This window comes from Mobula birostris, chromosome 21, assembly GCF_030028105.1.
Source record: "Mobula birostris isolate sMobBir1 chromosome 21, sMobBir1.hap1, whole genome shotgun sequence".
NCBI classification, from domain to species: domain Eukaryota; kingdom Metazoa; phylum Chordata; class Chondrichthyes; order Myliobatiformes; family Myliobatidae; genus Mobula; species Mobula birostris.
Window position 1 is genome coordinate 27,622,807 of NC_092390.1, and position 27,751 is coordinate 27,650,557.

Sequence of the window (27,751 nt, forward strand, 5' to 3'; positions counted from 1 at the left end):
GCAAACTTACTAACCCACCCCTTCCACTTCCTCATCCAAGTCATTTATTTTAAAAAAGGACTCGAGGAAGTGTCATTCAATTACAGAAATTTGACCTGACAGAATTCATAAATCGCAAGCCAAAGATTTGAGATACAGAATAAAATTTGCTCTCCTGGAAGTTATGGTGGGGGAGAAAAGATCAACAATTTTTTCAACTCTAATTTCTTGATGCATGTGTGGATGGTATTATGGTCTTGTCATATAGAAAATTGTGTTTTCTAGGAATAAGAATACAAAACTCCATGACCCCCCCTCCTTTGTAAAATAGGCTGCACCTATATTAACAGTTCTGCTGTCTCTGGAATTAAACCTTAAAGTGTATACTACTGATCAGAATATTTATTTCAGGTTGTTGTTCTCGAGGCCTTGAGCAATATTTCTGTCTCAACTAATAATGCTAAAAAGGAAAAGACCTACTTATTATCTCATTGCGGTTTGTGGGATCTTGCTGTGCACAAATTGGTAGTTTATCCTATTTTACAAAAATGACATCACTAGAAAATTGCTTTATTGACTGAAGACTACTTTTTGATAACCTTAGTGATTTATAAATGCACAGCATTCCTTTATTGGGGACTTTGTACCCCTTTACCCTGTCATTAATTATGCAAATTCATAATTACACAACCTGCAGTGCCGTATATCATAAATATTTTCATTATTCATACAGGCCTGAACTGTTGGAACACCTTCGTGAAACTAGAGCAGAGAAAAAGAAACTCCGTAAAACTCTCAGAGAGTTCGAAGATCAATTCTACAAACAAACAGGAAGGTAAATTAGGCCAGGAAGTTAAATGTGCAATTCTGTATTTCTAATAAAGCAGTCAAATCATTCATTTAATGAAGGGAAATTTTGAGGATATTGTTAATTAAGCATTATCAATGAAACAAGCTAGCAATTACTAATTAATCAATGGATTCCGTGATCAGTTATATTCAAGATACAAAATGCTTTGCTCACACAAGTTGCACCACTCTGTACCAGGCACACATGTATCATACCACTCAACTTGCACCTTTTTCCTTTTCTTTCATCCTATTTATACACTCACATTATTGCTTGGATATACTTCTAACAGAGGAATACAAGTCTTTTCGGTCCATTATCTTTTAAGCATCAGTGAAGTAATTTCACCCATTCCTTTCTCTCATTCTATTGGTATAGAAAATGTCAGCTACATAACCATTTTGTCATTTGTCTTACTGTTCTTTCCTTTCCCTGTTTGGGACAACCATGTTTCCTTAACCCCACATGCCTACCACTCCATGCCAACCCTGTATCTTTCCATCTAATCTGACAAGACCAGCAAAATTTAAAAAATAATTCAGCAACAAGACAAATCTGGAAGCACAATATCTTGCCCCACACCAAGGCAGTTCCATTTAACTGTGCACTTGCAATGAACAAAAGTAACTGACAGGATAGATAGGGATAAATTATTTGTTTGAACTGCATGATTTTCAAAGTCACTATATTAGAAATTATGCTAATTACAAATCCAGAAAGAAATTATTTTCTGAAAATACTTGGAACTGTTCTTAACATTTTCTCCTGTTTCAATAGCTAGATGAGACCATATGATATAGGAGCAGAATTAGGCTAATCGGCCCATTCCGCCATTCTACCATAGCTGATTTACTATCCCTCAACCTGATTCTCCTGCCTTCTTTGATGCTCTTACTAATCAAGAATCTATCAATCTCCACTTTAAATATACCCAATGACGTGGCCTCCATAGCCACCTGTGGCAAAGAATTCCAGATTCACCACCCTCCAAAAAGAAATTCCTCCTCATCTCTGTTCTAAAGGGGCGTCCCTGTATTCTGAGACTGTGGTAGGAAACATCCACTCTAGGCCTTTGAGTATTCAATAGGTTTCAGAATTTCCCTCTCATTCTTCTAAACTCCAGCGAGTACCAGCCCCAAGCCATCAAATGCTCCTCAGATATAAACTGTTTCAAACCGAGAATCATTTTTATGAACCTCCTCTGGACACTGTCCAACGCCAGCACATCTTTTATTAGAGAAAGGGCCCAAAACAGCACACCATACTCAATGTGTGGTCTGACTAATGCCTTATAAAGCCACAGCATTACATCCTTCCTCTTATATTCTACTTGACTTGAAATGAATGCTAATATTGCACTTGCCTTTCTTACCCCATCAACATAACCTGCAAGTTAACCTTTAGGGAATCCTGCACTTGGACTCAAGTTCATTTGCACCCCGATTTCTGAATTGTCTCTGTTTAGAAACGTCTGCACCTTTAAGTGCATAACCATACACCTCTCTATATATACTATATTCCATCTGCCACTACTTTGACTATTCTCCTAATCTATCTAAGTCTCACTGCAGGCACCCTGCTTCCTCAACACTGCCTGCCCCTCCACCTATCTTGTGTCGTCACAAACTTGGCCACAAAGCTATCAATTCCAACATTCAAATCATTACCATAACACAAAAAGAAGCAGCCCCAACTCCAATCCCTGTGAAATATCATTAGTCAACAGCAGCCTATAAGTAAAACTTGCATAAGGGATGGTAAGAATTAACAACGCATTGTTTTATTTTGGGTATATTTGTTCCTTTGCGTCTGGAATGCTGGCCAATAATTAGGTTAACTCCAAATGAAGTGGTGCATTAACTCTGTTTGACTTAGTTGCTTAATACAGCTGACTGTGTTTGGGGAAAAATTGTAATGGCAAATTCACACTCTCATTCTAGAACTTCAATGAACCGTATTATATTTTCTGTAAATAGTAAATTGTACACCAATCTTTCCTGTAGGAATGTCCAGAAAGAAGATCGCATACCAATGGCTGAAGAGTACAATGAGTACAAGCATATAAAGGCCAAACTTCGATTGTTGGAGGTTCTTATCACGAAACTTGATGGCTCAAAAAATCTACTGAGTTCTTAGAAAACAGAACATTTTTGAAGACTATTTTCTTGTCCTTGCAACAAACAGAGGAAGTTATTCAAACCTCTTTAAAGCTCCTGGATGTTTCAAGCTTGTGTTTGTGCCATAGAAACTCTTGGCTGCACCTTACTAATTACTGACATCCCTATATTCCAACAGTGACAGCAAAAATGAACACAGACGTTGTTGAGCAACTAATCAAAGTCACTGTTACAAAAGACAAAGTGTTATAAGATGCACCAGTATTTTTGAGCAGCTAGCTTTGAGAATTTTATTAAATAGACCTTTTTTGACATTGATAAACAATATATGAATTCATTTTTGGTAGGAGATGTGTTTAGAACAAACACAATTATTGATGGTCTCTGTTTGAGACTCCATAGCACTTTATTTGTATCAACCTGGACTGAAAAGTCATGTACAGTTATAAAAGCTTGCCTATTACTCATTTTTTTGATTTTCAATTTATATCATATTAAGTAGTTTGTGGTTTAAATACAAATATTATCATTGCTTGACAATGAAAAAAATTCAAAGTGGATTTACAATTGTCTGGACACGATCATTTTTCTCAAGACCATAAAAACACGGTGAAGATGCAATTCCTTTAATCATTTTTGATCAACTGATGACCTGGGATTGCCTTATCTTTATACCGTTTATTAACTGTGTTTTCATTTATATTTTTGGATAGTACACTAAAAATATTTGTAAAGTTTTGTAACTTTCATAATTTTCACAAGTAGTGATATTCTGAGACTGTAATATGTCTGCATGCATAATGTTCCTGCAGTGCTTTATTAGTTTTTTGTGCATTATGGTATGATGCATTGAAAATGTCCCAATCAATCCTTTCAATCAACCATTGCATTTTGAAATACTGGTTTTCCCACAAGATTTATGTGGACAAGGAAGGACATTTGGACAATCTTATTTGGACTGTAATAGGCCCTTCTGGCCCAATGAGATCGTGCCATCCAATTGCACCTATGCGACCAATTAACATACTGACCCCTTACTTCTTTGGAATGTGGGAAGGAACCCATGTGGACATGTGGATAACGTACCAACTCCTTATAGACAGTGACAGGAATTGAACTTGGGTGACTGGCGCTGTAAAGTGTTACACTAACTGCACTGCCCTATCTTAGTTCATTATTCCAAAGAACTTCAAGTGATTTATATTTTTTTTGAAGCTGGCTCCTTGGTTGTCTCATGTTCCGCTCTCTCCATGGTTACATAATATCCATTAATTTGACTGCAATAGGCATCATAAATTTGAAATGCCATTGTTGCAAATAATAATTCTTATAATAGAGCGATTACCCACTCTTAAGTTCCTCTCCAAATGTATAACAGCTGTTTCCTTCTTCAGGAATTTCTCACTAATTTCTAGTTTTAGACCTAGGAAGTTGCTACCTTAAGTCACAACTTTTCATTTAGGTTTTTGTCTAATGGTTTTTGGAAATAACCCATTGAAACAAGGTTTTCTTCAATCCACTTAGTACGCTAATTTGTCACAGAATTTCAAAAATTCAGTGTCTGTTGTTCAGGTTCGTGTTTTTACAGGTAATCTTAATAATGAATTCCATTATTTTCTGGCAGGAATGTAAAACTATTAGCTGAGCCTTGCGTTCTTATCCCTTTTTACTGGGGTCACCCCAATATTCACTTCATGTCCATCAGCATAAATCGTATCCCATGTCTAATGTTTTGAACACGTATATATCACAGACCTTCATATAATCAATAATTCTGGTCCTTCTGCTGAGTAGCAAACTAGGCAGTTCCCCAGTTACCTACCTGCTAAATCTGGCATTGCCTGGAGCAGGTTCCAAGTATGCATTAGTTTGCAAGGGAAGGTTTGTCCAGTTTAAATGACTATTTCCACCTCAGAACTGTTTTTGTATCTGGTTAACCTATGTCTCCAGACTTATTATTTGTCAGGAACTTGGATGTATTTCTCATTTCAGTTTCAAAAAGATTCAGTAATTACTAAAATTAATTCTGCTATTAAGGATTTAAAATTACTCTAATAAACAAAACTCAAACAAAATTAGATGAGCTCATTTACATCAAAGTAAATTGTATTTACCTTTTTCTCCTATAGCCAAATTTTCCCCCCATTCAACAAGTGCTAAGAAAATATCAAATATCCAAATCAGTTGTTTGCACTACTCAACTATTAGTTTCATAAAAGGATATCATATTATTTAGCTCACTAGTAAAATATTTAAATTGCCTTATTTACACAGATGATGGGAACAAAATTCATGGTAGAAAATTTTGTCCCATTTCCGTCTGAGTAATTTTTAAAGGTAAAAATTGATTACTGCCAGTCAACCTCACTAGCATGTAAATCTGATTTATGTAGAAGAAAATTGTAAAAAGAAGAATTTGCAAAGGCAGATCCAACTAATGGCAGACAGTGTTAGATTCTTTCTTATGTTTAATAATTGCTTAACTTAGCTTTAAATCTTTCAATGAATGCAGCTGTTGCACCCTTTCCACTTGGCTTTATCGAAAGCTGAGCTGTTGTGCACATAGATTAAATTGGTTAAATTTAGTGTCCTGCTGATTCCTATTTATACATCCTTTCAAAACAATTTCCTTAACCTTGTCTTTCATTGGCTTGAAACTGGCTTTTTTTAAATAAAAAAAAGCTAAGTGCCTCTTTGCTCTTGTAGGTGTCAAAACCATGAAGTGGAATTTTTATCATTCAAAAGTGCTACCATACAAAATATGAATGTCTATTCAATGTGTATCAAATATATGTTTGAAGCCTTTTTAATGCTTATTTGAACTGAATTTGATTTGCATTTAATTTGCAAAGTCAAATGAATGTAGAGGAAAGTTAAATCTTTATAATATGTGAATAGTCTACCAAAATACTTATTGCTGAATTGGAATTTCTCTGTCAAGTGAGACTAATCATGAATTTCCTTGCTTGGTTCAAGTTATCTGAAGCACCACAAAGCAAAATTTAATCCTTGGATGGGAGCATTGATTCAAAATCATATTGGCAATGTTATGATTCAGCTTCAGTTGTACAATTTAAACCACAATCTACAATTCAAGTTACTTATCACATCAGTTTAAAAATCTGATGTGTAAGGAAAGTTTTAAATGCAGTGATAAGTTGCCATTCTTAATTAAAATTTAAAAGCTGTTTAGTGAACATCTGTCCATCCCCTTCTCTGGGAACCCTGTTCACTGATACAAATTGTTTATGCATTTTTTAAAGAAAGAGATCATGAATTATTGTTTGTTTAACACAATGCCAATATATGTATTTTGTTGCAGTTAGCTATTTATTAAACAATAGCTATGTTTGTAAGAAGAATAATAGTTAATGATATACATGAAGTTAGTGTTGGAATGTAATAAATAAGAGATAATAATTGCATTTTACAAGCATTTAATTTTTCATAACTGTCAAAATACTACAAAATGTATAGTTAATCATACACTGCACTGTAAATCTTTGAAGAGTACAAATACAAATATTTTTCTATTGTATTGTTTATTTTCTTCAAATACAGCAATTTAAAATATTTTTAAACTGTTAACTTTACTGGTAATTAGTGTCAGAGACTGTATTTCTCCTGCAAGATAGGTCATGCTGCAAACACACCTTCATGCTTGTTCCATTTGGTGGTAGTTTATTCTTGTTAAATATCTCTTTTAGAACACTACTTAGCTAATATCTTTGCTTTGCAAGAGAGCACATAACATTAATTATCTTCTTTTATAGCAAAGCATTGTCATAACTTTCGAAAGCAGAAATTTGTGTTTATTAGTTTTTTTTTAGAACTTTGCAACAACTTTTACCAAATATCCCACAAGAAACATACATTTACATATTTCAGTAAATAAAACAACTATTTTTGATGAAAAGCTGCGTAATATGCTTCAAGGGGGAGAATGGAATACACAATGAAAACTATAATAATGTCAAGAGTGTGTAATTGTACACTGTTAACGCCCAACACTAATATTACAGGTCTTGCAGCTAGGATCTTTTTTTGCATTGGCTGTGGACAGACTCATCAACTGATGGCCACTAATCTCAGCCACGGTACCGAGAGAGAGATCCACAGGGTCAGTGTAGATTATTTCTAAAATGGCATCCTGAACATGATGATAAACCAGCCTACCATCCTCCTCAGTGCACGTCAGGAATTTGTTGTCTGCGATATTTAGCTGAGGAAGTCGTTGCTTGCAGAATTCGTCTCCTGCTGACCCCACAGGTGCAATAACCAGGATGATATAGTGGTAAGCTGTATACATACAATAAAAATCTCCAAAGTAGAGGTTTGTGTCTTCGTTGAAGAGTTTGCTAGCAGGGATCTGATAGCGATACCTGCCATAAGGTGAATCATGTGGAGGTTTTCCAGTGTTGAACTCGGTATTGCAGCTGAAGAAAATGCCTTCCAGTTTCCCACTGATGGGAGAACCGTGACTGCCACTGTTATCTTTTGCAGAAGGTTGCATTGTTTCCCCTTGTTTCTCCCTGAAAGTGATTTTTATGCAATTAATATAACTTAACCTTCATAAGAATAGAGCAGTCGCTATAATATGTTTAGATTGTTTATTTCCATTTGAATTGTTTGTTCTTTCTTACTAAACTGTTGGAAAAGAATTGCACCTGCATCTTTTATTGCACATAGCAAACTTTCTCTATAGTTCAAGTTACAGGTGTCTGCAAAAATTGATGGTAATGAAAAGACTATACATTTCATCTCTTGCCACTGTCTAATCATTTAACCCATCTACCAATCAAAACAACTTGGATGCAGTACTATTCAATACGCAGTAGTGTAGCTTACTACACTGTCAGCAAGACGTCAGAAAATGTAAAGTGAATCAAAGACAAAGCAGCTTAACTCAACATTTGTAATTTATTCAATTTTCCTGGTGATGCTGGCAAGGTTGGTATTTAGTTTCCATCCACAATTGTCCCTGAATGGAATCACATATAGTCTGAGTAAATTTGGTACATTTATTTCCTGAAGGACATTAACGAACCATAATATACATAGTGATCTTTCAGATTACACAGTACCAAAATAAGCCCTTTGCGTGAACTGGTTCATGCTGATCAAGATTCCCATCTAAGCTAGTCTATTTACCCTCTAAACTACACTGAAAATCACTTTTTTCTCTATTTGTATTGAACCTGCACCTACAGATAGTGAATCCATTTTCAATTGTCTTAATGAGGAATTGAGCCTTCACATTGACTTCAGACAACTTATCCTCCAGTTATATAATCTATATGTGCAATCAGCTCAAATTTGTGCAATCTTAAACATCTCTTTACAGTTAAATCAGCTGAAAAAAGTTTGTTAATTTTGACCGAACAGAAAAGTAATATCCACATGATGCCAAGTTTAAAGACCATCTCCAATAACCCCTTCCCAGACTTTGTTTGAGTCTGTACCCCATGTAAATGTCTCCCCTCTCCTTGACGCGGACTTATTGAACTCATATTGTGCCCTAAACCTCAGACTTAATTTGAGTCAATCTTGCATTCTTTGGTCTATACAGAGTCTGCATCAAATTACCATCTCCATTTTTACCATTTGATTTTCTATGTTTGTAGTAATTTCCAAAAAGCGAGGACTGAGTTCTCTAAAAGGTTTTGGACAAAGAAACATCAGAACATGGGGCTCAGGTGGCAAATTAAAAGCAATTATTCCTCTGCAAATGAATACTAGATAGAAATATTTAACTCTAAGAGATTTATTGTTTCTAGAAATTGAAAGGGGGAAAAGTATGAGAGCCCAAATTAAACATACTGGAGTAGAGGTGCTTCCTGAGCAAGGAGTTCTTACGATACAGAAGTAACTAGTGACTTGGCCATAAGGAAATGCAGAAGATTTAGAGATCTTAACATAACATCACAGAGCTATGGGGTTAATAACTGATTTACACCATGTTTACGGCAACTTCTAAACAGTCTAGCAATAGGAAAGATCTTATGAACATTGCAGGAGTGTTTGGGGCAAAGTAGGACTGACACTGAGGGATGCTGTGTGTGTGAGAAGCAACTGCTGAGCAATCCACAGTTGGGTTACAAATTCCTGATGATGCAACTGGGAAAGGTACTTGTGGACAACTGAGAGAGAGAGAGAGAAGTATTTATTTATATAGAGATACAGTATGGAACAGCCCCTTCCAGCCTAACGAGCCACACTGCCCAGCAACCCTATTTAACCCTAGCCTAATTACCATAGAAACCAGAGAAACTACAGCACAGAAACAGGCCTTTTGGCCCTTCTTGGCTGTGCCGAACCATTTTCTGCCTAGTCCCACTGACCTGCACACGGACCATATCCCTCCATACACCTCCCATCCATGTATCTGTCCAATTTATTCTTAAATGTTAAAAAAGAACCCACATTTACCACCTCATCTGGCAGCTCATTCCATACTCCCACCACTCTCTGTGTGAAGAAGCCCCCCCAATGTTCCCTTTAAACTTTTCCGCCCTCACCCTTAACCCATGTCCTCTGGTTTTTTCCTCCCCTTGCCTCAGTGGAAAAAGCCTGCTTGCATTCACTCTATCTATACCCATCATAATTTTATATACCTCTACCAAATCTCCCCTCATTCTTCTACGCTCCAGGGAATAAAGTCCTAACCTATTCAACCTTTCTCTGTAACTGAGTTTCTCAAGTCCTGACAACATCCTTGTAAACCTTCTCTGCACTCTTTCAACCTTATTTATATCCTTCCTGTAATTTGGTGACGAAAACTGAACACAATACTCCAGATTCGGCCTCACCAATGCCTTATACAACCTCATTATAACATTCCAGCTCTTATACTCAATACTTTGATTAATAAAGGCCAATGTACCAAAAGCTCTCTTTACGACCCTATCTACCTGTGATGCCACTTTTAGGGAATTTTGTATCTGTATTCCCAGATCCCTCTGTTCTACTGCACTCCTCAGTGCCTTACCATTAACCCCGTATGTTCTACCTTGGTTTGTCCTTCCAACGTGCAATACCTCACACTTGTCTGTATTAAACTCCATCTGCCATTTTTCAGCCCATTTTTCCAGCTGGTCCAAGTCCCTCTGCAGGCTCTGAAAACCTTCCTCACTGTCTACTACACCTCCAATCTTTGTATCATCAGCAAATTTGCTGATCCAATTTACCACATTATCATCCAGATCATTGATATAGATGACAAATAACAATGGACCCAGCACTGATCCCTGTGGCACACCACTAGTCACAGGCCTCCACTCAGAGAAGCAATTCTCTACTACCACTCTTTGGCTTCTTCCATTGAGCCAATGTCTAATCCAATTTACCACCTCTCCATGTATACCTAGTGACTGAATTTTCCTAATTAACCTCCCATGCGGGACCTTGTCAAAGGCCTTACTGAAATCCATGTAGACAATATCCACTGCCTTCCCTTCATCCACTTTCCTGGTAACCTCCTCGAAAAACTCCAATAGATTGGCCAAACATGACCTACCATGCACAAAGCCATGTTGACTCTCCCTAATAAGTCCCTGTCTATCCAAATGCTTGTAGATTCTGTCTCTTAGTACTCCCTCCAATAACTTACCTACTACCGACGTTAAACTTACCGGCCTATAATTTCCCGGATTACTTTTCGATCATTTTTTAAACAACGGAACAACATGAGCCACTCTCCAATCCTCCAGCACCTCACCCGTAGACAGCGACATTTTAAATATTTCTGCCAGGGTCCCCGCAATTTCAACACTAGTCTCCTTCAAGGTCTGAGGGAACACCCTGTCAGGTCCCGGGGATTTATCCACTTTAATTTTCCTCAAGACAGCAAGCACCTCCTCCTTTTCAATCTGTACAGTTTCCATGATCTCACTACTTGATTCCCTTAATTCCACAGACTTCATGCCAGTTTCCTTAGTAAATACAGACACAAAAAACCTATTTAAGATCTCCCTCATTTCCTTTGGTTCTGCACATAGCTGACCACTCTGATCTTCAAGAGGACCAATTTTATCCCTTACAATCCTTTTGCTCTTAGTATACCTGTAAAAGCTCTTTGGATTATCCTTCACTTTGACTGCCAAGGCAACCTCATGTCTTCTTTTAGCCCTCCTGATTTCTTTCTTAAGTATTTTCTTGCACTTCTTATACTCCTCAAGCACCTGATTTACTCCCTGTTTCCTATACATTTCATACAACTCCCTCTTCTTCTTTATCAGAGTTGCAATATCCCTTGAGAACCAAGGTTCCTTATTCCTATTCACTTTGCCTTTAATCCTGACAGGAACATACAAACTCTGCACTCTCAAAATTTCTCCTTTGAAGGCTTCCCACCTACCAATCACATCTTTGCCAGAGAACAACCTGTCCCAATCCACGCTTTTTAGATCCTTTCTCATTTCTTCAAATTTGGCCTTCTTCCAGTTCAGAACCTCAACCCTAGGACCAGATCTATCCTTGTCCATGATCAAGTTGAAACTAATGGTGTTATGATCACTGGAACCAAAGTGCTCCCCTACACAGACTTCCGTCACTTGTCCTAACTCGTTTCCTAACAGGAGATCCAATATTGCATCCCCTCTAGTTGATCCCTCTATATATTGATTTGGAAAATTTTCATGAACACATTTTACAAACTCTAAACCATCTAGACCCCTAACAGTATGGGAGTCTCAATCAATATATGGAAAGTTAAAATCCCCTACCACCACAACTTTATGTTTCCTGCAGTTGCCTGCTATCTCTCTGCAGATTTGCTCTTCCAAGTCACGTTGACTATTGGGTGGTCTGTAATACAATCCCACTAATGTGGCCATACCTTTCCTGTTTCTCAGCTCCACCCATAAGGACTCAGTAGACAAGCCCTCTAATCTGTCCTGCCTGAGCACTGCTGTAATATTTTCCCTAACAAGCAATGCTACTCCCCCACCTTTCATTCCTCTGCCTCAATCACATCTGAAACATCGGAACCCTGGAATATTAAGCTGCCAGTCCTGCCCCTCCTGTAGCCAAGTTTCACTAATTGCTATAATGTCATAATTCCACGTGTCAATCCATGCCCTCAACTCATCCGCCTTCCCCGCAATACTCCTAGTATTACAGGACAACTTACAATGACTAATTAACTGACTAACTGGTAGGTTTTTGGACTGTAGGAGGAAACCCACACACACATGGGAAGAATGATCAAACTGTCTTACAGAGGACACCACAATTGAAAGCAGAATTCCAATACCCCAAGCTTTGATGGTGTTGTGCTAACTGCTGCGCTACTGTGCCATCTGATGGGATGGGTTTGATTCCTTCATATAGTAGTGCTTATATTTGCTTCAGAAATTGCTCCAGAAAATTCAGCACTACCTAAATTATGTTTAATCTAAGCAGTTGTTTTTAATGGAGTCAAATGTTTAATCTCATTAGTCTGATTTGGGACTAAGACAGTTCTCCCATGCTCCACAGCATCAGCAAAGGTCCCTGTCATGCCCCCTCCTGGCATGAAGCATTTAGGTGCTGTGAGTCCTGCTCTGAGTTAGAATGGTGCTAGCAGCCATTAAGTGGCCGATGTGGGGTGGTTACTAATCATATTCACACTGTTGTCTATAAAATAAAAAAAGTCAGATTAATATTACATTTGATAGGTATCTGAGTAGCCAGGGCATCAAAGGTTATGGTGAGAAGGCAGGAGAGTGGGACTAAATGGGAGAATGGATCAGCTCATGATGAAATGGCAGAGCAGACTCGATGGGCTGAATGGCTGACTTCTGCTCCTTTGTCTTATGGTCTTAATATTAAACTGCAGGGTGAAAATAATTTACATGCTCGCATACTAAACATAAATTAACCTTGGATATTTAGTCTCCTCCTTTCCTGGGATCCTGGCTTGTAGTATTTTTGGCAACTATGAGAATTTTTTAATGTAGTAGCTATTAAGACCTCCATAATAGAAACTTTCCCAATTATAACAATTTGAAGTTTCCCTCTGTATAGAATTTGATGTCCTAAATATAGAAGTTTTACAGTTAAGAACAATTTAAAAGATTTCCTATAGCACTTTCAAATATTTAGTGACTTCAGGACCCATTTAAAGTTAAATTCATTTGTATTTATTGAATAAATCTTTTAGGTAACTCAATTAGTGGCAAATTTGCATATCTAGCAATAATGACCGCTTTGTTTACTGAATAGCCATAAATATTTGCATATTTATGGCTGCCAATATTCTCCCAACAATATCAATTGTTTAAGATGATCTTGATTATTAGTTTAAAAAAAATCTATTATATAAACAGCAATTTGTGTTAAATTTACGAACAATCAATGTAGTTTATGACTTATTCTTACCGAATATAGTCAAAGTATTCTTTGTGTTGGTTACGATAGAAAACTGAAAACTTCAGCATCCGTCCTGAAATTGCTTCGGCTTTTTCCATTAACTGTGTTAGATGAACCTTGGAATAGTCTGCAGAAAAATAAAAAGTTTTCTGTTAATAGCATTACAGTACCTCAATTTTAAATATTAAAATAGTTATACAAGAACAATGTTATTTTGTCAAGTACATGTGAAAAATATTAAATTTAGGGCCCAAAACTGCAAAACAACTAATTTAATCAAAACCATTTCTGTTATATTTAATTATCAGGAAAACTAGCTGGATAAACTTGGGTTGTTTTCTCTGGAGCGCCAGAGGCTAAGGGGAGATCTGATAGAGGTTTACAAGATTATGAGAGGCATAGATAGAGTGGACAGAGAATTTCCCAGCATTGAAGGCTGAGAGAGGGTAGGTTCAAAGGGGATGTGAGGGCTAAGTTTTTTTACTCAGAATCATGGATGACTGGAACGTGCTGCCTGGTATGGTGGTACAGGTAAATACATTGGAGGCTTTTAAGAGACATTTGGATAAGCACATGGGTGTAAGGAAGATGGGGAGATATGGACATGGTGTAGGTAGGAGGAAATTAAGTGTTTGGATGCTTCTGATTTGCTTTGTAACAACATTGTGGGCTGAATGGCTTGTTCCTGTGCTATACTGTTCTATGTTCTAAAATAATAATGTTTTCTTTAATTTCCTTCTCAAATATTTTCATGCACACTCAAATAGCTGTTATTAAAATGAGAACTTGGGATTTTAGGGAAAATGTGGAATAGGCCAACAGGGCTCCTCATTAAAACTTGCACGGCAATAGATCACTGCCTAGATTAAAATGAACACTTTTGTATTTAACCTTTAGAGAGTGACAGATTTTCAACTTGTTATCTGGGTAAAACAAACTGACATTGTAATATTTCTGTGTTATGGATTCTTTTGCAGACATGACCTGATATTTCACTTATATTGAAAGAAGGGACTGAATCATGCAACATGTTCCTTTCTTTTGCTTTTGGATAGATTCACAGATTACAATGGGCTGGCATCTTCCTTTCAACTACATCATTTACAAGCTCTGAAGTTTCTGATAATGTGCTGACTCCTGTTTTAAAGTCAATAGACTATAGTTTTTCCCTGACTGAACAGTTTTGCTGATGATCTGGTTGCTACTGAGTCAACTTCCAATTTATTTACTGGATCAATGTTATCCTTTATAAGCTTTTCAGACATTGTTCTTTTTCTAGATTAACAACCAGCTGGAAAAATGGCTGATGGAATTTAATGCAGTTGCACTTTGGGGGGACAAACCAGGGCAGGACTTACACAGCGAATGGTAGGGCATTGAGAAGTGCAGTTGAACAGAGGGATCTGGAAATCCAGATTCATAATTCCTTGACGGTGTGTCACAGGAAGAGAGGGTCATACGGAGAGTTGTTGGCACACTGACCTTCATGAATGAAAGTATTTGGTACAGGAGTTGGGATGTTACACTGAAGTTGTATAAGATGTTGGAGAGGCCTAATTTGGAGTATTATGTGCAGTTTTAGTCACCTATCTAAGGGAAATATATCAAGAAGATTGAATCAGTACACAGTAAATTTACAAGGATGTTGCAGGGACTTCAGGACCTGAATTATAGGGAAAAATGGAATAGGTTAGGACCTCATTCTCTGAAGCGTAGGAGAATGAGGTGAGAGTTGATAGAGATTAACAATATTGTAGGGTATAAATAGGGCAAATGCAAGCGGGCTTTCTCTACTGAGGTTGCGCAAGACTCGAACTAGAGGTCGAACTAAGGGTGAAAGGTGAAATACTTCTGAGGAACAACTTCACTCAGAGAGTGGTGAGAGTGTAAGGAATGAGCTGCCAGCAGAAGTGGTGGATGCAGGTTTGATTTCACTATTTAAGGGAAATCGTCTCACGGGTGTGGATTTATTGAGTATGCCCACAAGACAATGAATCTCAGAGTTGTACATGGTGACACATATATACTTTGATAATAAATTTGCCTTGAATTTTTAAATTTGGAGAGATACATGGACAGCAAGGGTATGGTCAGGGTGTGAGTCAATGGGACAAGGCAGAATAATAGTTCGGCATGAACTAAAAGGGGTGAAGGGCTTGTTTCTGTGCTGTAGTGCTTTATGACTCTGACTCTGCTTCTGCAACTTCTTAATTGTCACCTCATAATCCAGTGACTTTTCTAATCGACAGTAGATTATTTTCTCTACTGACTGCTGAATCATTTAGAAAATGATCATTTTAGAAAGAAAAAAAACACCTCCCTTCTGTCTGAGAATCAATAACAACTCCCAGAAGACCGTGGGTATTAAAGCTTTACATATATTGTCCAGGAGTTTTTCTATTGTTAGTAGATGTAGCGCACATGAAATGCTTGGAGAGCAGGTATACTATTGCTTGTCACTCATTGGTAATTGATGCAGTGGTAGATCAGGGCTGTAAACTCACATTGGAAGTATTCTTGAAGAGTTGATTTTACCACCTTGTTGGATTATGTTTGAGAAATTCAAATTCAAGTGTTTTACCTGCAGTACAGAATTCCACAACTTCGCTCCAGTCAGACACAGTGTAATCGCCATCACCTTGCTTTGAGGCAGTCTGAACAGCTACAGTATACTCTGTTCTGGGACTCAAGAACCAGTGACCACGTACTGTCATTGGCAGAGGAACTGCTTTTGCCACCAATTTAGTAGGAACATCCTGTAGCACAAAATTAAATTCTGATTTCTCAAATGAAGCATTAAAAATACAGACACCAGAGTACTCATGATTACAACTACCCTTTTTTAAGGCATTCAAATTACAAAACTATTGAATTCAGAATTGAATATCTTTAGGATTTTTTGGATCATATATATTCAGTGGTGAATATGGAAACTCAAGGTATCTAGAATTTCATTGTGTGTTGTCATCCTGGATTACATGGGAACTAGAGCAAGAAACTCCCTTTTTTTTCTACAATCGTATATAACTGAAGACTATATAAATTTTCTATTTAACTTAGCAAGAGCTAAGTATCATTTTGGAAAGTTGTCTCAGCCTTCAATCAATGTAGCACTATACAATGTGTGATACAACTCACTCAACCCTGTGAAGCACTCTCATGTATATCAGAAGAGTGCAAAAGTGGCAAAAATGAGCTGGAATAACGTTATAGAACAAAGGGTTGGCTGGTTTAATCTGAAGGAAAAGTCAGAGAAATGGGCGCTTTGGACCAACTTGTGCTTGCTGAGCTAATCCTACTTATTTGCACTTGGTCCAAATCCTCTGAATCTTTCCTATCCATGTATCCTATCCAACTGCCTTTCAAAAGCAATGGAAGCTTTTTGATGTGCAGATGTAGACTTACTGTACCTGAAAGCCAATCATGCACATCTGGAACTAAATTCTTACATCTTCTTACTTCAGTGAGAAATTAACTGACAGCAAAAAGATGGAAATCACAGAAAAACTGATAGTCATAAGTCATACTTTATTGATCCCGGGGGAAATTGGTTTTTGTTACAGTTGCACCATAAATAATAAATAGTAATAGAACCGTAAATAGTTAAATAGTAATATGTAAATTATGCCAGTAAATTATGAAGTAAGTCCAGGACCAGCCTATTGGCTCAGGGTGTCTGACCCTCCAAGGGAGGAGTTGTAAAGTTTGATGGCCACAGGCAGGAATGACTTTCTGTGACGCTCCGTACTGCATCTTGGTGGAATGAGTCTCTGGCTGAATGTACTCCTGTGCCCACCCAGTACATTACGTAGTGGATGGGAGACATTGACCAAGATGGCATGCAACTTAGACAGCATCCTCTTTTCAGACACCACCATCAGAGAGTCCAGTTCCATCTCCACAACATCACTGGCCTTACGAATGAGTTTGTTGATTCTGTTGGTGTCTGCTACCCTCAGCCTGCTGCCCCAGCACACAACAGCAAACATGATAGCACTGGCCACCACAGACTCATAGAATATCCTCAGCATCGTCCGGCAGATGTTAAAGGACCTCAGTCTCCTCAGGAAATAGAGACGGCTCTGACCCTTCTTGTAGACAGCCTCAGTGTTCTTTGACCAGACCAGTTTATTGTCAATTTGTATCCTCAGGTATCTGTATTCCTCCACCATGTCCACACTGACCCCCTGGATGGAAACAGGGGTCACCGGTACCTTAGCTCTCCTCAGGTCTACCACCAGCTCCATAGTCTTTTTCACATTAAGCTGCAGATAATTCTGCTCACACCATGTGACAAAGTTTCCTACCGTAGCCCTGTACTCAGCCTCATCTCCCTTGCTGATGCATCCAACTATGGCAGAGTCATCAGAAAACTTCTGAAGATGACAAGACTCTGTGCAGTAGTTGAAGTCCGAGGTGTAAATGGTGAAGAGAAAGGGAGACAAGACAGTCCCCTGTGGAGCCCCAGTGCTGCTGATCACTCTGTCGGACACACAGTGTTGCAAGCACGCGTACTGTGGTCTGCCAGTCAGGTAGTCAAGAATCCATGATACCAGGGAAGCATCCACCTGCATCGCTGTCAGCTTCTCCTCCAGCAGAGCAGGGCGGATGGTGTTGAACGCACTGGAGAAGTCAAAAAACATGACCCTCACAGTGCTCGCTGGCTTGTCCAGGTGGGCGTAGACAGGGTTCAGCAGGTAGACGATGGCATCCTCAACTCCTAGTCAGGGCTGGTAGGCGAACTGGAGGGGATCTAAGTGTGGCCTGACCATAGGCCGGAGCAGCTCCAAAACAAGTCCCTCCAGGGTCTTCATGATGTGGGAGGTCAATGCCACCGGTCTGTAGTCATTGAGGCCACTGGGGCGCGGTGTCTTCGGCACAGGGACGAGGCAGGACGTCTTCCACAGTACAGGAACCCTCCGGAGCCTCAGGCTCAGGTTGAATACATGGCGAAGTACTCCACATAGCTGAGGGGCACAGGCTTTGAGCGCCCTGGTACTGACACCATCCGGTCCTGCAGCCTTGCTTGGGTTGAGACGTTTCAGCTGCCTTTTCACCTGTTCAGCTGTGAAGCCCACCGTAATGACACACTATCATTACAGTGTCATTATTATTAACCCCAATCCCTATTGAGTATTGTCTGTTGATTATGAAGCAGCTAAAAAGAAAGCGATTCCACCAGAACCCAACATGTCCTTTTTTTTGTCTTGTGAGTAGGAGTTAGGCAGTTACAGCCTGACATCCCAGAAGGTTTGTTAACAGCTGTCTCAAGTAATGCATGTTATATTTGATGAGAAATATTACATGCTGATGGAGCAATTGTTGCAGTGAATTGGCCTTTCAGATCTTGTTTTAAAATAGGCACTGACTCAACCTAATAAAAAAAGATCAAAAACAGTAATACTTTAAATGTCAGAAACTCAAAACATTCCATCACAGACTACTTCTTATTTTATTAGAAAAGTACTAAAATTAGTAAGTGGGTGGAACAACCTTTTGGCTTGTGTAACAATGCAAATGCCAATAAAATACATAACTTGATACTACGCATCACAATTGAAGCATTTAATACGAAGTTTGCTATGAAGCCTATCGGAGTTTATTTTAATTTGGCTGATCATTCTGTATATTATGAGAACTGTTTTTAGCACACTTCAAAAGTCTAATATTTGCCTCACACTATGCACAATCTTCATTGGTATTGTTTGGCAACTCAGACTACTTCTTGATGTCACCTTTCAATTCAAGGCTACTCTTGTCCCTTAAATGGAATGTTTCATTTTCCCTCATCCATATTGCCATTATTCCACATTGTTCATGGGCTCTTCTGTTTCTTGATCCACTTTTCTTTAACATCTTTGGACTGCTTTGAATCAGAAGCTTTAAGGCACAGCATGAGGAACAGTAAGTCTTTGCAGATACTGTTTCAATTATGCAGAAATGAAAAATAATTCTTTAAAAGGAGTAACTATATGGTCAACTGACTATGACATTTAACTTCACTGAAATGAATCTCTATTTAGAATTATTTGGTAAAAGCTTTGGTCTATGAAACATTAACAAACAGTGGCCTTAGCATAAAACTATGTACAATTGACAACAGAATTTTACCTTGTGTTTGAATTTATTGGAATTCTTGGTTTCTTTCTTGTTCAGATCAATAAAGTAATGCGTGATACGATCTTTACATTTTGAATCCATGCTCCATGAGATTTTGAAAGAATCACATGTGATGTTGCTTATTTTTATGTTATGTGGAACAGCGAGCTCTTCCATCTCTGCAATGCCACTATCCTGTGATTTGTTTCCTGTGGAAAAAGTTAAAGTAATTTTAAAGTATTAATTATATACATAATTCTGATTTATATAATCACAAAAGATTGGCGAGACACTTCTGGGTCACAGTTCAGGTACTTACCCATCTTATAATACCTACTTTTTTAAGCTGTGGGTTTAATATATGGTGTAGTGTAAGAACTCCACTATGTTGCACCTTGGCCGTGATACAATACAGGTGATGCCTACATTATGGCCATTCTAGTTATAGAAACTCACCCTTACAGAGTTCACAAATCACTACGCAAAATTTTCTGACACAGAATGTGATACAGAATAAAATACATTCTTGTGGAGCTGATATGGGAGAAAAAGATAAAACTACACCAAGTACATGGATGGGAGGTGTATGGAGGGATATGGTCCGTGTGCAGGTCAGTGGGACTAGGCAGAAAATGGTTCGGCACAGCCAAGAAGGGCCAAAAGGCCTGTTTCTGGGCTGTAGTTTCTATGGCTTACTGAAGTTGCTTCTTTTGCATAAGCCTTGACCATGCCAGAGTTTAATGTTGTCATTAGCTGTTAAATAATGGTGGTGGGTCACACTGTTATCACTGATAAAATGGCTTTAACACAAAAGAAAAACATCTTGCAGGAATGCACTTCTGCTTATAATATGCGATTGAATGGGAAAATGGAGGTACCATTACAGAATATCATGATATGGAGGAGTCTCTTAGAACACAATCAAATCCCACTACATCCTCTTGTATAAGTGGATGAGTAACAGCAAGCTGGAGCTGTAAGCAGTGAGTCAGCGGTGGTGGCTACAAATAGTGGTCACTTTATTAGGTACATTTGTTGCTAGTTGATGCAAATACCTAATCAACCAATCATATGGCAGCAAATTAATGGATAACAGCATTGCCAGGAGGCTCAGTTGTTCAGACCAAACATCAGAATGGGGAAGAAATGTGATCTCAGTGACTTTAACCATGGAATGACTGTTGGTGCCAGCCAAAACTGCTGATCTCCTTGGATTTTCACATGCAACAGTCTCAAGAGTTTACAGAGAATGGTGTGAAAATCAAGAATCACTTATTGAGCAGCAGTTCTGTGGGAAAAACACCTTGTTAACAAGAGAGGTCAGAGAAGAATGGCCAGATTGGTTCAAGCTGACAAGAAGGCAACAATAACTCAAACAGTCACTTGTAATATGTGTGCAGAAGAGCATGCCTGAATGCATAACATGTTGAACATGATGGGCCACAGCGGCAGAAGACGACGAACATACAGAAATATGCTCAGTGATACCTTTTGTCTCTAATAAAGTGGCCAATGAGTGTTGAAACAAAAAGTGTCCAAACAGAAACTATTCTACATAATTCACAAACACTTTCATTGAGTTGTGGTGTTCACTTTATGAGACAGTGTCTGACATAATGATGTCAGTGTAAGGCAACTGCTTTTGGTTTGGTAATAATGAAGTAAAGGGCTTTGGCTTTTGTTAAGCACATAAAATTATTCTTGCATGTTTTATTCACTGTAGGCAGTGTAAATTTATCCAGAGCTCTTGAGGATCTGGAAGGCTTTCTCAAAGAGCAGTGGAAGCAGGGATTCTGAATTTTAGGTCGCTTTTTATAGGCACTGTATGTCACTTTGAAAACTCACCTATTACAAACTTCTGGACTGTCTAAATCTGAGCATGCCAAACAGTTGCTCTCTTTGCCTGGCCTGGGTGATGCCAGGCCTTCGGAACATGCTATCTCTCCTGGGCAATCACCATCCTAGTTTTATTTTTAAAGAACTCTTTATGCAACAAATGTCTGATCAAATTTGCACATCCCTCGCGAATACTCTCATGAAGGACTTTAGGGAACTTGCTAAAATGGCTGTTATACACTCAGCCAAGCAGAGCTGCATCATTCTTCCTCTTTTCCCTGTCAGCAGAGCCTCCAGCAGACTCATGCCTGTGGCTCCAAACTGGACAACACTAGGTCTATGCTTTTACCATGCAGTTCATTATTTCAGGGCAACGCTTCCTGTGTGACAAGGCATTCAAGTGAGTGTGCTGTCAGCATCACCCATTGATTATAAGGCAGAGAGTAACAGACCCTCACAAGAGGCCGCCAAAAGCAGCGGGATCTAGACTTACGTGACATGATGTGTGACACTCTGCTTCAGTGGATGACGTTACACATGGGACTTTGTTTTGGATGTGACTTGGGCATTCACATTCACCTGGCACAGATTTCCTGGTTGCCTATGGACTACTGGCTTCTGGACGCAAAGGATTTTGAGTTGGAGGCATGTGGCAACTGCTCCTGTTCTTCAGCCAGCAGCTCCGCTCCCACTGAGAAGAAGTATAGCACACTTGACTGTGAGTTTCTCGGTCTCTATCTGGCCATCTGCTATTTTCATTGCTTACTGGAAGGTCAGCAACTCACAGCGTTTGTTGATCACAAATGGCTTGTATACAGGATGGCTACCGCATCAGATCCTTGGTGTGCATGGCACCAATGCCACCTGACCTACATTTCAGAATACACAACTGAGATACAGCACATCAAAGGGAAAATTAATGCTGTGGTCCACCGTCGATGCCCATACACATTGGGATTGACTATACTGGCATGGAAGCCGACCAAGCTATTGACTCAGTGGCCCAGGCTCACAGAACAGTAGTCATGGGCCTGCAGGCTGACGTCAAGTTCGGGGACATGAGAGTTCCTCTCCTGTGCAACATTACAATTGGTCGCCCTTGCCCCATAGAGCCTGCAAACTGGAAGCGTACTCTTTTTAAACTCCATTCACAGCCTATCGTACCTGGGTGGGAAGGCTTCACAGAAACTGGTTGCTTTAAAGTTTGAGTGGCATGGCCTTAGGAAGGACATGCAAGACTGGTGTGTTGACTGTTGTGTGTCAGTGGGCAAAAATTAACCATCATGCTCGGGCAGCATTGGCACCTTTCAAAGTCCAGGAGCGATTGTTTGACCACGTCAATGTGGACTTAGTTGAGCCTCTCCCCTCCCTCCTGCAGTTTCACACATCTCCTTAACATGGCGGACTGTACCAGCAAGTGACCAGTGGTTGTTCCTCTAATGTCGATGATGGCTGTGGATGTGGCTCGGGCATTCACATTCACCAACACCTGGGTCACTTGGTTCAGCACCGCACCTGAAATTTCCTCCGACTGCAGTCACCAATTCACCTCAAACCTTTGGGCTGCAAGTTAAGTTGCATCAGACCACAGCATATCATCCACAATTCAATGGCTTGCATGACTGGTTTCACCATTACTCTGAGAGCCTTCCTGACAGATGAGTATTGGCACGATTGGGTCCTGCTGGGACTCAGAATAGCTCCAAAAGAGGACTTGCAGTTCTCCGCAGCTGAGTTGGTGTATGGGCAGCTGCTACGGGTTCTGGATGATTAAATTCCTGAAGCCACAATCGCCTGGTCGGCGTGTCTGCAGTGTTCCGCTCTCCCCAGTAAACTCAATTCTTTTATACCTATCCCTACCTCTCAACGTGGCATACAGCATTCTTGGGTTTCAGTTGACCTATGTTCTATCTTGTTCATTTTTATCTGCCATGTACATTAACACCCCCTTAAGCACACATTCCACATTTTGGAATGGGTGAAAAAGAGTTATTTGCCCTCCCTATCTACAATAAGTCTTTAATCGCCCAGCAAGACCTGGATGGTTCCACTACTGTAGCCCACGCTTCATGACATGACCATATGTGTTCCAGTATCACCTCTGGATGAGCCAGAGGCATCTTCTGTTACTCCAACCAAGGCATAGATGACCTGATCCGGGTGGCTCATACAAGCTCCAGACAGACTCATGATGACAGTTTTGGTAACCTCTGGGAGATGGCCCGTGTAGGGTAACATAATGGGTGACATATGACACATATTGTTCATAATAGAAACTGTTCTACATAATTCACAAACACCGTAATCAAATTGTTGTGTTCATTTTAACAGATGGGGTCTGATGTAATGACATCAGTGTAAGATGACTGTCTTTGGTTTGTTCGTAATGGAAGTAAAAGGCTGTGGCTTTTGTTAAGCACATGAAATGAATCTCACATGTTTTATTTGCAAAATCCTACACCCCAACCATTACCCCTGGCAAGGTGTTGCACAGAGTCAGCACAGTAACTGAAAACTACAAGACACTTTAAATGTGTTTTTTGCAATATGCACGTCGAAACAAATACAGAAGACAAAAGTAAAATGTTTTGACTAGAACAATCTCAGTGTTCAGCAAGCTCGTGGTTTATAACAATCAGCTACTGACATCCATTCTGTGTTTATTGTTACAATTTGTAACAGTATAGTAAGTTGAAACACTAACGAGGTAAATATGTTGAAGCTCTGAAATGTTTCAAAGTAAAGGTTGTAGTATATTTATTATTAAGAAAATTTATGGGTTATATTCATAAACATAACTACAGGGTATATCACAGTTATATCAACATAGATTTCAAAATTGTATTAGTATAATTAGTATAAGGAGGGAGGAGAAGATGGCGGAGTGACGCAGTGCGCATGGCCGTTCCAAATGATATAGATATGTGTTAACTAGGGGCCGTGCACAATCCTGATTTGATGGAGACAGCCGTAAGAAGCACGGAGGAACACCTGGAGAAACTTCTGAAATGCCTGCTTCGTTGCCACTGCTACTGTGTGATCGAGAATCTCCGGAGGGGAAGGCCTCAAATCATTGGCTTTGCCTATTGCCTGTTGCCAGGGCCGGGGTCGAAGCGCTCAGCAGAGATGGCGCTCGGTGCTCGGTGTTGGAGAGCTGGCCGGAGGCTCGGAGTATTCGGACGGACTCAGAGTCGGACTGTGGTCGGATGCTTCCAGGATGCTGCATCGGCAAGTTTGCAGCGCTGGAAGTTCACCATCTGCGTGAGATGGTGGGATTTTCGAGAGACTTTGAGACTTTTTAACCGTGCCATGGGCTGCTCTTTATCAAATTACAGTATTGCTTTGCACTGTTGTAACTATATGTTATAATTATGTGGTTTTTGTCAGTTTTTCAGTCGGTTTGTCATGTGTTTCTGAGATATCATTCTGGAGAAACATTGTATCATTTCTTAATGCATGCATTACTAAATGACAATAAAAGAGGACTGTGTGTCCTCATAATCTAATAATTTCAAAATCATATTAACATAAAATTGCACAGGAGCATTTCAGTTACTGTGTAGTTGTGCACCTAAGCAGTTTAGAGGGAACAGTGCTCACCACTCTATGTAAAGAATTTATCTCTGATATCCCCCTTATACTTTCCTCTAATCACCTTAAAATTATGTCCCTTTTTATTATCTGCCCTGGGAAAAAAATCTCTGGCTGTCCACTCTATCTATACCTCTTATTATCCTGTTCACCTCTGTCAGGTCATCTCTCATCCTCCTTCACTCCAAAGAGAGAAGTCCAGCATGCTCAACCCATTGTTTTCTGGTAAGATGGCAGCAGGTTTGGTTGCAACTGTCTCTCCAGGTCCAACCAATGGTAAAATCGTTCATCCTTTACATTTTTTTTGTACATGACACTGATGGATATTAAAACACTAAGTACTGCAGGTCTACCCCACTAGTGGGGTCCTGGATAGCGATGGAACTCAGCATGGGCTTGACGCACACTATGTCATTGCCTGCTGCAGCCATCCTGGGAAGAAGGTATTGGAGGCAGAAGATGGAGGAAGAACACAGTCCAACAAATGGTGCAAATGTTTGTCTTTGACATTTTACTTATGATCACAAGACCCTGTTGAACATTGATAATGTTGAACACTCAAATCCAGTTCATTGGTGAGATGGATGACGGTGGAGCTGTGCGGCTTCAGTTTTTGCCAAACCAGGCCCTCATGCCACAGCGTCATCTGTTGCAGCTGTCCAGGGGAGGAGACGCCAGAGGCAGTGTGGGAGAGAACCGTGCATGCTTAGGTCCTTGTCAGGTTGGAGGCTGACCCTTCTTGTTGGTGCAGCTCTTCAATGTTCTTCTCAATGGCATACAAGTTGGATTGCATTTGTCTACGGCTGCAATAGTGCATGATAAGGAACTGCTGCGTGCTTGTTCTTGCAGAAACGTGGCTCCGCGACAATGTCCTAGTACCATCAATCTTCAGCCTATGCCACTTGGGGACTTGGGCTATACAATTTTTTTGTGACTGTTTTTCTGCTATCTTAACTATATGCGCCATATGCATAATACCTGGGGATACGAACTGACAATAAACTGGACTGGTCAAAGAACACTGAGGCTGTCTACAAGAAGGGTCAGAGCCGTCTCTATATCCTGAGGAGACTGAGGTCCTTTAACATCTGCAGGACGATGCTGAGGATGTTCTACGAGTCTGTGGTGGCCAGTGCTATCATGTTTGCTGTTGTGTGCTGGGGCAGCAGGCTGAGGGTAGCAGACACCAACAGAATCAACAAACTCATTCGTAAGGCCAGTGATGTTGTGGGGATGGAACTGGACTCTCTCACGGTGGTGTCTGAAAAGAGGATGCTGTCTAAGTTGCATGCCATCTTGGTCAATGTCTCCCATCCACTACATAATGTACTGGGTGGGCACAGGAGTACATTCAGCCAGAGACTCATTCCACCGAGATGCAGCACAGAGCGTCATAGGAAGTCATTCCTGCCTGTGGCCATCAAACTTTACAACTCCTCCCTTGGAGGGTCAGACACCCTGTGCCAATAGGCTGGTCCTGGACTTATTTCGTAATTTACTGACATAATTTACATATTACTATTTAACTATTTATGGTTCTATTACTATTTATTATTTATGGTGCAACTGTAACGAAAACCAATTTCCCCCCGGATCAATAAAGTATGACTATATGTTCAGTGTGCTGTGTGTGACCGTTGGTACTGCGCTTTGCACATTGGCCCCAGAGGAATGCTGTTTCTCTTGGGTGTAAATATGTACATGGTTGAATGACAATTGAACTTGAACTTCTTGAGTCATAAAAAGTAAGATAAAATCATTCCCGCTAATACCATACAATATGGTTACCCTCACTCACCAGCATCACACCATCCAAACAGCTGAATTTTAGATTATTAGATTATGAGAACACTCAGTCCTCTTTTATTGTCATTTAGAAATGCATACATGCATTAAGAAATGATACAATGTTTCTCCGGAGTGATGTCATAGAAAACAGGACAAACCATATAACAATTACAGCATGGAAACAGGCCATCTCGGCCTTTCTAGTCCATGCCGAACTCTTACTCTCACCTAGTCCCACTGACCTGCACTCAGCCCATAACCCTCCATTCCTTTCCTCTCCATATAGCTGTCCAGTTTAACTTTAAACTGCAACATCAAACCTGCATGAAAACACCAAAATGACAGAAACAAAATTGAAACCTTCGGAGCAGAACCAACCCGTATAATAGAGTATAAAATGGAAAACCCAAACAAAAAATTTAAGCTCAGGAAATAGCAAGGAAATACGTCATACAAGGCATGATCAAGAGAACAAAAGCTTTGTGAGAGTTAATCGATAGTCTCAAACAAAAGCTTGCTGCATTCAAAGCCAGACTAAATAGGTACATGAAATGCGCCAAAGAACACAGAATTATGAGTTCAGGAGCAATGAGAAAGGTTCATTAAAGGATATTGAAACTAAATTTGATGCATCAGAATGTCTCCAACTCTTGTACAGAATCACCAACAAACATAGAGACAATGAACTTTTGGCCAAATGTCTGGTCAAACAGACCAATGCATAATTAAGAACAAGCTGGATTTGTGAGGACTAAGTACATATATTATCAAAGAAGGTGTATATTTTTTCTTTAATTGGGTTCTTTTGGGTTTCTTGCTTTGTGGCTACCTGTGAGCAAGTAAATTTCAAGATTGTATAATTTATACATTCTTTGATAAAAAGCGTACTTGAAACTTAAAAAGAATACACTCACACAATTGAAGATATGCAAACACCTGACAGAAATAGTAGAAACAGTTATAAAAAATACCCTCAACCAGAAAAGTACTGGTATTGATAACATTCATAATTATTCCAAAGACTAACACTGACAGAACCACATAATTATAACATATAGTTACAGCAGTGCAAAGCAATACCATAATTTGATGAAGAACAAACCATGGGCACAGTAAAAAAAAGTCTCAAAGTCCCCGAGTC

The 27,751-nt window shown here is 39.5% G+C and overlaps 2 protein-coding genes across 9 annotated transcripts in view; one reads left to right on the forward strand and one right to left on the reverse strand.

Moving 5' to 3' along the window:
- The window catches only part of fam13c (family with sequence similarity 13 member C), an 87,549-nt gene extending 81,063 nt beyond the window's left edge, over positions 1-6,486 (forward strand). For 4 of the 6 annotated variants that reach the window (XM_072239217.1, XM_072239218.1, XM_072239219.1 and 1 more), the window contains 2 exons: positions 713-814; positions 2,833-6,483. In XM_072239217.1, coding sequence (XP_072095318.1) covers positions 713-814; positions 2,833-2,965 — 235 coding nt within the window. In that variant the 3' untranslated portion in view covers positions 2,966-6,483. Of the gene's footprint in view, positions 1-712; positions 815-2,832 lie in introns of all 6 variants that reach the window. The other 2 variants (XM_072239216.1, XM_072239214.1) reach the window with 2 other exon arrangements.
- phyhiplb (phytanoyl-CoA 2-hydroxylase interacting protein-like b) overlaps positions 6,366-27,751 on the reverse strand; it is an 84,522-nt gene continuing 63,136 nt past the window's right edge. For 2 of the 3 annotated variants that reach the window (XM_072239221.1, XM_072239220.1), the window contains exons 3-6: positions 19,408-19,604; positions 15,878-16,052; positions 13,306-13,423; positions 6,367-7,478 (exon numbers count right to left, since the gene is read on the reverse strand). In XM_072239221.1, the coding sequence (XP_072095322.1) occupies positions 6,944-7,478; positions 13,306-13,423; positions 15,878-16,052; positions 19,408-19,604 (1,025 nt within the window). In that variant the 3' untranslated portion in view covers positions 6,367-6,943. Of the gene's footprint in view, positions 7,479-13,305; positions 13,424-15,877; positions 16,053-19,407; positions 19,605-27,751 lie in introns of all 3 variants that reach the window. The other variant, XM_072239222.1, reaches the window with a different exon arrangement.